General features: G+C 43.7%; 1 protein-coding gene across 1 annotated transcript; it reads right to left on the reverse strand.

Annotated features, from left to right (window-relative positions):
• Window positions 1-873: 873 nt before the first annotated feature.
• On the reverse strand, window positions 874-3,758 carry FGFBP3 (fibroblast growth factor binding protein 3). The gene is made up of 2 exons (XM_083843089.1): window positions 2,282-3,758; window positions 874-2,149 (listed from the first exon to the last, which is right to left on the reverse strand). Exon 2 carries the CDS (start codon window positions 2,115-2,117, stop codon window positions 1,596-1,598), a length of 522 nt encoding a protein of 173 aa, XP_083699215.1. The 5' UTR covers window positions 2,118-2,149; window positions 2,282-3,758; the 3' UTR covers window positions 874-1,595.
• Between the last annotated feature and the right edge of the window lie 9,878 nt (window positions 3,759-13,636).

Here is a 13,636-nt window from a genome sequence, read left to right on the forward strand (position 1 = left end):
TGAGGAGGAGTTCTGTTTTGGTCCTTTTCTTAGCATCCTACTGTTTCCATGTGGCTTTCTTCAAGCATGGTAAGTTGTAGCTTGGGTGTGTTTAGATGTAATATGAAGTGGCCATGTTTAGGACAAGTAAAAAGTAGCTCTCATTGAATAACCTTTTTTGAACATTCTGTAATACAGACTGTAAAATATAACTTCAAAACCAATATTAAATGTCTCTAGGCAGTATTTCATCAGTCTCAAGTCTAATTGAATGCTTGTGTTGTGGATTTACATCAAGGAAAGTGTTACTTGTTATCTTCCCAGCTTTTGAGCACCTAAATTGTGAAGGCCATAAGTCAAACTGTTTCTCTTGTCAGGGTTAAGTTCCATTTAAATTTGTTAAAATTCTGCCTTGGCTTGTATGTCTGTAGATTGCTGTGCTCACCTGGAATAACTCTGGCCTAGCAAAACTTGCCATCAACTTAGCAGTGAATGTCGAATTTTTGCAACACATTGTCATCATTTTGTCTGTATGAAAACTCTGTAATCCAAAAACTCTGTAATCCAGCATGGTAAATAATGTTGCCATAGAAATATATATTACATGCCTAAACACTCGTTCATTTGTAATGCTAGAGTTTTGACAGAGGTGTTTTCCTGAGGCAGAGAGCTGGTCACAGTGACTGCTAGCCTTGTAAAAAAAAAAAAAAAAAACTTGGCTGCTGCTTCTAACCCAGCTGCTGTCCTAGGAGATACTTCAGGTTGGAAGGTGCTTCTGGAGGTGATTGCTCCTTTGAGCATTGTTTGAAAGGGACTGGGTTTTATTTTTGACACTGCACGGTGTGCTTCATCCACAGCTTGTGTTTGTGTACCTGCTAGGGACTTGGTGTTTGATCATGGGTGAGCAGACCACAAGTGCTCAGCTGCTGCTGGGATATTGATCCTTTGTGCTCAGCCTGCTGATGCACTCTGTGTCCAAAACCTATTTCAAAGCAATCCCTATTTCAGAATACTGTATAATGCAGAATCAACGTGAGAACAGCACTTCCCTCTACGTGGGAATGTTGCTTTGGCCACAGCTCGTTAGCTAGGTAAAATATCATTCATTTTCAAGACAGTTTGTGTGAAACTCATCTGCTTCTGTCTCTTCAGAGCTGTTTCCTCACCTAACCATTCACGTTCACATTTGATCTTTGCCTTCGTCTACTCCGTGGAAACAGGATCAGTCTAGCTTAACTTGTGAAATTTAAGTGAGGAAGCTTTCCTAGGACTACTTACTTTAGTCTTTGCGCTTCATTTTGATGTAAATGTCTGGTCTTCTAGTTGGTAAATTTCAGTGCAACTTTAACCCGTTACAGAAATTGTTCTGTGGGGAGGGAGCAGCTGTTCTAGTGGCAATTTAATTCGGGAAATGTTGATGTCCTAAGCCACACGGACTGTCCCTGGCTGCCCTCATCTCCTCAGGCGCTCGGCTGGTGGGTGCCCCTCAGCACCAGCAGGCGCTGCAGGGCTCCGGGGAGAAAAGAGGCGAGCTTCGAGAGTGGTACAAAAAAGTCAGCGGTTTATTGGGGGAGGGAAAAAAAAAGCCAAAGGGGGAGAGGCGGGCAGGTGGCGGTTCAGCCCTGCCAGAAGCCGACGAAGAAGCTGCAGAGCGAGTGCCACCGCTGGGCGCAGTAGGTCTCCGCCAGGCGCTCGGGGGGCTCGGCGGAGGCCGGGGCCGGCGGCGTGGGGCCGGGGCCGTGGCCGGGCTGCAGCAGCCGCAGCTGGGCCTCGGGGGGCGCCCGGCCGGGGCCGCAGAGGCGGGGGCCGAGCGGGGCGCCCTCGGCGCAGGGCCGGCGGCGGCGGCGCAGGTGGGCCAGGACCTGCCGCCAGTAGCGGCGGCTGCGGGCGCCGTAGGCGGGGCAGCGGCGGGGCTCCCCCCGGTACACGCAGCTCCGCGCCGCCCCGCCGCCCGCCGGCGGCCGGCAGCTCAGCCGCAGCTCGCTGGCCCCCGCCGCCCAGCGCAGCTCCCACTGGCAGCGGTGCCGCTCCGGCGTGGAGAAGCGCCCCGTCTGCGCCGCCTCGCCCGGCCCGCCGCCCGCCGCCCCCAGCGCGGCCAGCAGGGCCAGCGGGGCCAGCAGCGCCAGGGGCTGCCGCATCTCCTCGGCGCCGCGGGAGCCTCCTCCGGTGCCTGTGGGAAGGCAAAGCCAGCTCCGCACGATCCGCCGCTGCCCTTCGGCCCCCGCCCCGCTGCCCCCCTCCCTTCCTCCCTGCCTCCCCGGGTTTCCCCGCTGCCCCCCTCCGCCCCCCCGCCGCAACTCACGGTGCGCGGCCGGCTGCCTGCAGGTGCCCGGCCCCGGCGTGTGCGGCGGCGGGGCCGGCCCGGGGCTTATCAACGGCCGGGGGCTGCCCCCAGCGACGCCCCTCCCCGGTGTGGGGCACAACGCTGGGTGTTCCTCACCCCGGCCGCCGCGCGCGGGGCGCTCCGTGCCCCGACGGCACCGGAGGGAGAGAGGGGGTGGGGGGGGTCCCTGGCATCCCCCCGCCTTGTTCGGGGAAGCCGCACACGGAACCGGCCCGGGGGGAGCGGGGGAACCTGCCCGGCACCGGTGGCTCTGCAGGCAGCCTCGCTCCGGAAAGGGACTTTTTTTTTTCCTTTGGAGTTCATGGGGTTAGAATCGGGGTAAAGAGAAAAGGGTTCTCACTTCCGAAGGAAAATATCGGTGTGAGTAACCTTGGGATGGTTGCTTTTTCTTTAATGTGGAGGCAGGATTCTAGTGGGGGCATGCCAGGAGGCTGAAGATAAGGTCTCTGCCTAGAGCTTGGTGTTACCGCACGGTTAGGGATGCAAGACGGGCCACCACTTTTAGCAACCTCTGGCCGGAATTAAGCTCTTAAAGTCCCCACGTGCTTAGGTTCCTGGGTGATGTACCCTTCGCTCCAAACTCCCATTTCCCATTCCGGCCCTCTCCCTAACATCGAGACGAGCCCGCAGCCCGCCAGCAGCTTCCCGCTGTCGGCAAAGAGCTCGGCGCCGCACGCCGGGGTTGCTCCCCGCCCAGGGCACTTGCAAGACAGCTTCAGGCTGCAAGCTCGTGGAAGGATCGCTACTGAGCGCACACAGACCCGCGCATCCCCGTGTGTGTCGGCGTGGCGATATGTCGCGCCGCGACAGCACCGCGGCCGTCCCGGAGCAGGCAGAGCTGCGGGCGGAGCCCGGCCCCGTCCCGGCGGTGCCCGCAGCCCCGGGACAGCTCCTGCGGCCCGAGGGGGACGCCCAGCGGCACGGCCCGGCACCGGCTGGCAGAGCGAACGGCTAAAACGTGGCTTAATTCGTGCGGGGAGGTACTTGTTACTGTAATGAAGGCTCTCTGGGAGAGGGATGCCTGCTTTAGGCTTTATTCCTATCAGCTTTCCTTTACGGTGACTTCTTTAAAGATCCCCCACGGTTACAGTAGGTATCCTTTGGAGAGACATCTGTGGCTACAGACACAAAGTAGCGGGTGCTTAGGTGCAGGCATTCAGACATCGGCTTTTACACACGTTTCTGTTCTAAATCCTCATGTGGCTGCAGCTGTGATTTAATCAGCATTTTAGGTTACATTAAGTGTGGCTCCCTCCCTGTCTCCCCTCAGCCACCCACTGCTGCCCAGGTCTCTGCAAGGCACCAGCTCTTGTAGTCTTATCCAAGGGTGCTTTGGTTTGCCTCCAAGTCTGGCTCGTGGGGCAGCTGCCCTGATGGGTCAGAGCAAGGGCCTGATCACGAGCAGCAACTTTCCCCCAAACACCCTGAAAGAATGCATTTTCAGGGGGTTTTCAGGGGCACCAGAACCACTCTCGTCTTTCGTGGTGAACCTCTCCTGTTTCGAGTGACTACTCAACTACTTTACAGTGGGATTCAATGAGGGCAGGGGGAGGCCCCCTTTAGGCCTTTAAAAGGAAAGATTTTCTGCAGAGTCTGAAAACAGCTGTGAAATTTTCAGATCTCACATTTCCTAGATGCATTTAATACTTAAAGTAAGGGGATGTTACTTCCCCTATTTAGTTGTTTTGGGGTGGGAAAGGGCAGAGGGAGAGGGTCATGAGAAGGAAATAGAGCCTGGGCAGCAAGCCGTAGGAGAGGGTGTATGACCAAGAATCTCAAGTAGAAACCAGTATCTCCTGTCCAGGAGTTAAGTACGTAACTACTTCCGAAGGACAAGGCTGAGCTGACTGTTAGCTGTGTGTGGCTCTCAGCTCGGTATGCTGGATCATGTAAATCCCTTTCATGGGTGCTGAGGGCTTCCTATGGCTGCAGGAGGGATCTTGGCATCTAACCTAGGGATGTGGAAGCACCATAATGAAGTGCATTGTGACTTGTAAGACCCTATGTGGCTCCACTGAGCATAAGGCACATCATGTGCCTTAGCTTATTAGACCACCAAACGTCGGTGTTGCATTCAGATTAAGGTCTGGCCACCTGTAATTGCTATATACTATTACACCGAGCTCCTTGTCCGCTTTCTGCATTCTTACTCACATTTGTGCAACGTGAAATGGAGTTGCCTGTTTGAGATCACTTAAGGCAGGTTTCCTTAAGCTTATCACATTTGGAGGGAAATATTACTGTGTTTTAATGAATGTTTTATTGGTGCGTTTTGTTTTCAGGAAAGTGGATGGTATAAAGAATGGTGATGATTCATCAACCTAATTTGTTCTAAATATACAATATTAAATAGCTGTACTTAACCTACTTGTCTGAGCTATCCATTTTCAATATTTTTTCTACTGGCTCAAGAGAATAAAATCGTGTTTAATGTGGTAATAAACATTGGCTACAGGCAGGTAGACTGGTCTTCTCAATTACCTGGTTCTGTTCAGGGCAAGCCAAGCTCTGAATGGTATAAAAGATAAGAAATGGTGGCTGAAGAGCCATGAAGAGACAGATTTCTCAATTTCTTCATGAAGAAATCCTAGAATGTGGTGTTGCCCCCAGTTCATTTGCCTGAACAAAGGTGTTTCATGTTTCTACCATCTTTTGTCTCTCACTCCCTGCAGGTCTTTTCACAAGCTGGTCTGAGTCATTCATCTGGAGTTCTCCAGTGCTTTGTTTTTTCACAGTGGAGTTCAGGAAATCTTTGTGGTTTGTTGTTCTTGGTAGTGCTTCCATCGCTGCATAGCAGTTGGTTTGTTCTTTGCATCCTGTATATTCCTTCCTTGCTTTGACAAACATTCTACTCAGACTTTGTCATACTTTTGATAAGAGAGATAACTACATAACAATTTTTCTAAGTGTGTATTTTTTCTCATAGCCCTATCTATTTCAAATTTTTTATCCCTCTTTGAGGATGCTTCTTTTTTCAATTATGTGAAAGTTATCATGCTTACTGTAAGTTTTCCTCTCCAAAAAAGTGAAGAAGTTCTTGTTTTTCAGATGTATGTTTCCTACCTTCATTCTTCATTCCACAGTTAGTGGACTGACCCATGCATTGGCAATGCCCCTTGTTGAGCTCAGCATGAGGTCTGCTAAAATACCTCTACTGCTCCAGACTTTCAGCTGATCAAAAATTGAAGTCTTGTGTAAGGCTGAGCTTCAGCTTTGCCTTTTCCATTATTTAAGTCGGTTCAAAATAAATCAGTTTGCCCACTAATAGTGAAGGAAATCACAGAAATAATTGATTTCTACTACTGCTTAACAAAGGGCCTCGTTAGATTACCGAAAAAGAACATTTTTTTCCAAAAGAATTTACAGCTGGTCATTCTTCTATTCATTTAAAGAAGAAAATTTATTCCTTGTTGTAGCAACACACAGGCCTACACTGCAAGTCAAAAACTTAAACAAGTGCTATAGAATAAAAAAGTTTCCTTCTTAAATTGACTTTTACAATTTATTTTGGAAAGAAAATCATTGGATGTTTCTAGAAAAATCAAGTGTTTGTTTTAACTTAAGAAATATATATTGAGACTGTGAAAGATGCCAAAGAGACAGTGTGGTGGAGATGACCACCATGCTATGAAAAAGTATGTATTTCATCATTTGAGGAGAGTTCAAGAATAAAAAGGGGGGACGAAGAGCTAAAATGATGCCGGACATCAGCCAATAAAAAGTCCACACAGACTATTTGTATCAGTTGGTGTGTGAGAGCATTTTTATTCAAGAAGCAGCAGGCACAACATGAGGACAGCAGCAGAAGGATGTTAGTGTAAAACCCAGTACTGCAACACGAACTCCCGATTCTCTATATGGGGGAGGAAATACATTGGACAGATCGCTGAGAAAACTTAGAGGGGTGGTATCTTTTTTTTGTGAAATATGAGGAATTTTAACATAACAAAAACGTGAGGGTTTCATTAACAAAATGTGGTTGCAGAGCTTTTCAAAAAGGAAGCTAAAATTATAATTATTTGACAAACAAGTTTTAACTGGAAGACTGATTTCTTAAATAGATTATTTTATGCTTACAGTAGATAATTTCAAAACCATATTTGCAATACAATTTTTAAAACTTCTTTACTAGAACAAAAGGTCTGATATACAAGGTTCCAGTTAAAATTCCAGAAAACATAAATGGCAAATAAATGACACATACAGCAAACTGACTTGGCAGAGTTAACTTTACTTAATTGAAGAATAGAAATAGTCTGTTTTTTCCAAAGAAAAATGTAACATGGATAACACTGTCATCACAGTATAGTACAACAGCTGAAGCTGGAGGAAGTTCAGACGTTTGGTTTATTCAGAGCTCAAACTTTTTACTGAACTGCTGACAATCTGAAGGCTGGAGACTGGTTTTCCATGATGTGAGCTGATATGAAGGCTATTACAAGGAAGAGTGAATGTTAAGAGATAATTATGAAAGACGTCATGTATCTAAAAGATGGGGGGTTCTGCCCTTCCCACCTCCAAAAAAAAAACCAACCAAGCACCCAACCACCTTGACTGGTGTGTTGTTTTGATGTTTATCTTGTGGTTTTACCTAAAGATCTGAAGCAGTGGGATAACGCTGGTATATTATACGCTAACAAAAAATGAAGTTGGCCCTGTCCTGTAAATTAGTGATTTTTATGGAGCAGGAATACACAGGCTATATAAGTCCATGTATACTCTGTCAACCTATGATTCATTGCTCTTGTTTTACAAAATTAAAACAGTTTGATATTGTGTTTAATAGAACTATAATATGCATAAGAATTTAAAAAATATATATACCACTAACAAGGAAACATCAAGGAAAGACTTGTGGTTAAAAGGAGAAGAACCCACTGCACACTGCTCAGCTGTTTTTATATGTTCTTGCTGGTGCTTTTGCCTTGATGTTACATCGGCCACTGTTTCTGAAAGAGTGTTTTCCAGTTTGATACAAATGTGCGTCCTGTTTGCTAAGTGTTTGCTTCAAGAATAGTTTGTAAAATACTTTTCCTTAGTTCTGGAGCAATATGCCATGTCTTTTCCTTTCTTACTACACCTGATATCCCTTGCCAAGAGTGGATCTTCTGCCTCTGAAATCTTGTAGTCTAAGCCAGAATGCAATGCTGGTGAGGAAAAACTGTTTTGCTGAAGCCGTACTACAGCTGAGCCTAGGAGACAACAATGAGCATTTCCTGAAATGCCTATATTTTTTTTGGAGGCCCACCTAGCTACACAGAATATTTCTTTTGAGCTATTGCTGTGGGTGTAAAAGGCTTAATAGTGGGAGCTGTTGAAATGGAGGACTTTCTGGGTTATGATAGCACAGCTGTTCTCTCTTTTAAGCTCTTAAAAAGCTTTAGACTGAAGGCTGGCAGCACACCAAGGAGACATTATCAGTCTGGTGCTACTGTAATTCGTAGCTTGGAAGCACAGGGTAATGGACTACATGATGTGCTTGCTTAGAGTGAAAATATGGTTATTAATTACCATTATCAATTTATTAGCACAATTTAGCTTGACAGCACTAATATTCTGCTATTAATCCAAAACATAAGAGACAAATATCTAATTACTGGTTTACTGTATTGAACCCCAGCTCTGTTAGATATCTGCATCCCTCTGTTAACAAATGCGTACCAAGAACATTTTCCATGATAATGCCTCTGGTGACTATATTACTAATTCAGTCATTAGTAAACTCCCTCTGCTGTTATTACATGCATTTATTTAAATTACTTTAGCAAACTGATACTTCTTTGCACTTTGATTTTTATTTTATTTCCCAGAATCTACGTGGAATATTAGAGACTTTTCAGACTGATCATCAAATAAAAGACAAATCCAGTTCTGCATAGGTAGTAAATATTACTTCCTGTTGTATTTTTTCTAGTATGACTTCTAACTGATTAATTCAGCTTTACCAACAGCAAAAATGTCAACAAGTGTGCAAAACTGGATTATATTGTCCCGTGTTTCTATCCTGTATCACTGTTTTTCCCTTCAGCTAGTCAGAGTCTCGGGAGTTTCTCATCCTGAAGTAGGTATCTTCGCTTCATTCAGTAAATCGCTCTAGACACCATTTGATTGTTTGGCCTAGATCTCCCCTGACAACTGACCTACAAGTAGATACCTCTTTATTATAGACGTAGAACACCAATTGAGATGAATCCTTCTCTTAGTGATCTCCAAAGTCTGTGTATCAAACCCTTCAGTGTCATCCGTGTGCTGCTTAGATTTCGTAAAGGTGAAGTCAGGTGAGTACAACTTGATCTGTGTCAAGATGCTACCTAGCTAATGGGTAGCGTCACTTCTGGGTTTCCCATTTCTGCAAACAACCATACCTTTAATCTGATGTGGCTTCTAGTGAGAACTGTAAAATTCTTGATGCACCATTAGGAATTGATGTATGCACCAGCTAGTCCTCAGACTGGTCACGCTTGGGATGAAGTAAAATCCTGGGAGTTATCTACTTTGCCAGAAGCCTAGGATACCAAGAGAGCGATTTCTCAGATGAGTGAGAGCTTCATCTCTGGGTGCTGCATTTAAACTAGTAGTGCTTCAGTGATGTCGGCTGAGACTGTCAGCCGGTAGCAGCTGAGAATGTGGTTCGTGCTGTAAGAAAATGGCAAGTCCTTAAAGTGCCATTTGAAAAGGCTAGGTGATTTGTTGTTGTTCTTTTCATAGCTTTCCAAGTATAACCTTTCTGCTGACTGGATGACATGCAAGTCCCAGCATAAGAATAACAACACTTTTAAAATTAGTTTTCAAACAATGTGAGTCTGAAATTCCTTCTCCAATTATTTGTGTAAGTAAAGCTTGGATGTCCTGGGAAAAAAAGAATACAAGAAGGAGAAAACTGTTAAGGAAACATTTTTTTCACAGAAAGCTATAAATATTCACAGGTAGCATGTTGTTCTCTCACAAGTGATGTGGTACTGAAACTGTCAATGGGCAAGTCAACTACTTTAGTGGTAAAATCAAGCTCCTCAAAAATAAATCTTACTAAATAGTACTGACTTTTTTTTATCCCTGCTGTGGAAAGGTCCTTTAGGAACAGAAATGTTGCAACCCCTTTAGAGTTTCTTAAAAGCTAGACTGACTTCTCAATTCTCACCATATTTTCCAAGTTAAAGTCGGAACCAAAATCAAATTAAAGTGTAGCTGTCACCTTTCTTAGAGTGGAGAGGTGATATTAAATATAAGTATGATCAACTTTTTCTTCACTGGATGTTAAAGAAAATGCCAGAGCCAAGCCTGGGAAAGCCAGTGTTCTGGTGAAAATGAAGCCGAGTGATCCATCATGGCACCTGCATGGTTTAAAATTAGATAATGGTAGTCAAAGGCATCTTGCTGGAATGCTAGATAATCACCTCGTTAATCATTCAGATGCTGTACTTTTATTCATTATCCTTTGCTTGAATCATTATTAAAGTTATTTTTTGTGGCAGAGAAGATATTAAAGTAAATCTGGATCTTTCTACGAAACATATGCTTAGAAGAAAATTTAATGTCTATTAGGAAAGCTCTGGAAGTCTTTCCATCTGTGCCAAATGGCAGAAATACACTGCTTGAATCACTGCGGAAGCCATTCTTTCTCTGCCTGCAGACACCAGTCAGAGCACAGAAGTGCTTGTCAGACCCATGGGCACGTCCCAGCCCCAGCTGCTCTACCAGTCCCATCTACCAGCTCAGGAGTCTGAGCAGTTACTGGTCTGATGCAGGCTGGCCACAGCACCAAGGCAGATGCATTAAAAAAACATTAATTTACAGATATCGCCCTACTTTGGAAAATGATTTTGAGTAACGGTAAGCAGCAGAATGGGATAAGGAAAGGGTGAAGGATGAAGAACCAGTTTGTATTCTTTGCCTGCACTGTGAGCGTTTCTGCAATTTCCCTATCCAGAAGACTCATCAAAAGCTATTAATGTAGAATAGACAGAGCTGAAGCAAAGTTTCTATACTCTTCAGATTTTTGTCTTTTATTAAGATGTTTTCACTTAATTCCCTTCGTTTATACCAAAGTAAAATGATTTAATTATATCATATAATTTAAGCTTCCCTGTTGTGAAAGTTCTACCTCTGTATATTGCAATACCTTTGTAACAATGGGTTCTGGCGTCTTAGTGGCACGGAAATAGATTTTATTGCCTTGTGCCAAGCTTCTAAAGATATGTCACAAACACAAAGCTGTACAGAAGGATGATAAAATGCTGTCTGTGGGGATGAAATCTGTCATTGTTCTTCCTCAAATAATTTTTAAACAGTACAGAGCACAAACACATTGTCTACCAGTGACCTTTGTTGATTTGAAACTTGCTATTCTGAAAGTGCTTACCTAATCTAGAGCCTGGTCTTTAGAACTCACACTGTCAGGGTATTTCAATGCCACTGGAAAATAGTGCACGTACTGTGACACCTCCAGTCCCACCTAAATCATCTCCCCTTTGCTGATCATCTGGAAGAAAAGATAGCAGCGAGAAATGAAACACTTAGGAATTAGATCTCTTTCTAGGGAGGTAATAAATTAGGAAGGGATTTTCTGCTGCAGCAATACAAAGCTTCCAGCTGTAGCTCTGCAAACTTACAATGTCCTAAATATTAATTTGGTGAATGTTATTTTCTTCTGGTTGTGGGTCTATTCTTTGTGCAGTCTTTGGTATTGAGCATTAAAAGTCACTTATGATTAAAGGCTGTTTCAGCATCAAGACTGATTGGTGATATGTATGATATGCCAGTTCTTGGGTGTCACAGCCCTGAACTTCCACAGGTGTGCAGCTCTCACGCACTCCAAGTACAGTTCCTGTCTTGGGACCGCTAGAGCTTTTCTTGCGCAGGATTTGCTGGAGAACGAGGATCACTGCTGGCTGCGGAAGTGAATCAGCAAGTATGGCTGCAAGTGACATGCGCCAGGCTGCAGCAAGGCCAGTCTTGTTCTGCAGGAGAGTGCTCATGTCCTGCCCGTGAGCTGTTCCAGAGCTTTCTTCTCAGCTCTGACGTACATGTGGCACGTGTCTTGTGGCTCTTAGCCATAGGCGTGACTTGTGTGTTAAGGGGACTGGCCACCAGGATGCTGCTAGTGTTCTTCAGTTGTGTGATTGTTCGGTTGCTGAAACCACCACGATGAGCATTAGGGAGCATCTTCATGGGGGATTTGCTAGAGATCAATTTGCTTGCATGTGGTGCATTAGGGTAGTTTTGATGACAGCATTTAAATGGCGTCATGCTTTTTTCTTTCAACACCTGCTTAAATACAACTCTTATTCACAGGTTTTGGATGAAGGAGTTACGTGTCACAGCCAGAGGATTCAAATTTTAGTGGAATAGCTGTAAAGAAGATGCCAGGGTAACTTTCATTCAAGAACTGGCACAAAACTGTTACAGCATACCTTTTGGGGAGTAGCTGCGAGAAAAGCAAGAAAACAAATCCACCAAAACATTACTGGGAGCTATCACTAATGAAAGGCAATGCAAGCCCTTCTTTGAATTCTTCTTGGGTTATGGATCAGGATATGTCTATTGCTTTTCACTATCTAGCAGTTATTTTACCCCAGAAAGCTAGATATACTTTTTGTTAATCACAGAAGTCATCAGGAATATAGTTTCCTTTACGTTGCGATAGTTTCACACCTGAGCAAATCCAACTGAGTTTAGTTCCTGTTCACAGGGAAAGCCACCGCAAGGTTTGAACATCGCACATAAAACTGAATTCAGTTAGTTCAGATCTAAATATGAAAGGAGTAAGATAGTTTTGTGTTCTCACTGAGGGCAGGCACAAAGATAAACTGAACTGGTTAAAAATGTATGAAAATTTGAACTGCAAAAAAAAATCTCTGAAAATTATCTTTAAAGAAAAAGGGGAACCTAGCAATGGCTTCTGCAAATTTTAAAAAATGAAATGTCTTCTCACTACCTAAACTAAAATAAAAGTGGCTCAAGATGGAATTTTCTTCTTCTGATTGAAGATAAACCTGCTGATTTCAGTAGAGCTATTCATGTGGAGAAAGCTGATTTTTACAAAAACACGTTTTCTCCAGTCTCTTTATTCACTTTACACTATGCACTTATAAAGATCCTGCATACCTGTCCACGTTTCATTTAATGTTGTAGTTCCACTGATAGGCATTTATTTTATATAGATAATTAGCATTGAAAACGTGAAATCTGGGTATAGGCCAGGTTCACTGGGTTTTCTGTAGTGTCTTGAATGATAGTAGACAAGGATTGGGGAGGGATAACAGATAACTGGAATATTTTTAAATATTAATAAATTAGGAAAAACATCTGTCTTTTAATGTCTTTGTACCTGATATTTCTTTGGTGTAAATTTAAGAGAAATAAAATCTTGAGGGGTAGCTGCTACCCAGGGGGTATGTTCTGCTGCATGTCCCTTAGCAGGAGGAAAGGTGAGAGGATTCAGAAAATTGAATCAAATTATAACAGTGGGATAGATGGAGTTGGGAGCTTTGTGGTGGGAGTCATGCAATTGTGGGGATGAAACCACTTACGTACATCAGAGTCCAAGCAGATGGTGCTTAAGACCTGGAAAGCCACTTCAGCATGCTCCCCCCCACCCCAGCTGAGAAAAAAACAGTTTATGAAAAATACATTTTTTTCACTTTTTTTAGCTGAGTAATACTCAACTGATTGAAATGTACTTAATATGGTGTGTGTAGGTGCAGCATCTGAAATCCAACACAGGAGGCATGATTTTGGCAAAAGCAAAACAACAGATGCTTGTGACAAGCGGGTTGTATAACAGATTTCTCTTTTGCAACCTAGGTCAGCTGTTTTTCACCAAAATTGAAGTTGAACTGGAATGTTTAGTATTAGATAAAATATATAGTTATATACAATTGAGGTATTATCTTGGCTTCCTTTACTTTGATATTTCCACTGAATTCAGCATTTGTTAAAGTTACAGCTAATTATAAACTTGTGGACAATAATATTTTACTTACACGAAGTCTATATAATAGCTGCTAAATCAGAGCTATTTACATCCTTTTTTTCATTTGTACATATATTTAGAGGAACTTTCTAAGGACAGGTGCAATATTTATTCTGTATTCAACTCAGCAAAACAACGGCAATTAAGGAAGAAATAAAAGGAGGAGGCGGAGGGAAGACTAATTTTGGAAAAACATCTCCAGTAGCTTGGAAATACTTTTTGCAATATGTTAAGGCTAATATAACTGTCACAGCCTTCTGTGGAACACCCTTCATGAAAACATCCAAGTGGAAAAAATTGAAAAGCTCATATAAATATCAGTCTGAACATGTGACTCTACA

Source organism: Anser anser, assembly GCF_964211835.1.
Source record: "Anser anser genome assembly, chromosome: 7".
Taxonomy (NCBI): domain Eukaryota; kingdom Metazoa; phylum Chordata; class Aves; order Anseriformes; family Anatidae; genus Anser; species Anser anser.

What these genes read in the sequence shown, in the direction of transcription:
- FGFBP3 (XM_083843089.1), bottom strand. Translation starts at nt 2,117, where the DNA reads ATGCGGCAGCCCCTGGCGCTGCTGGCCCCGCTGGCCCTGCTGGCCGCG.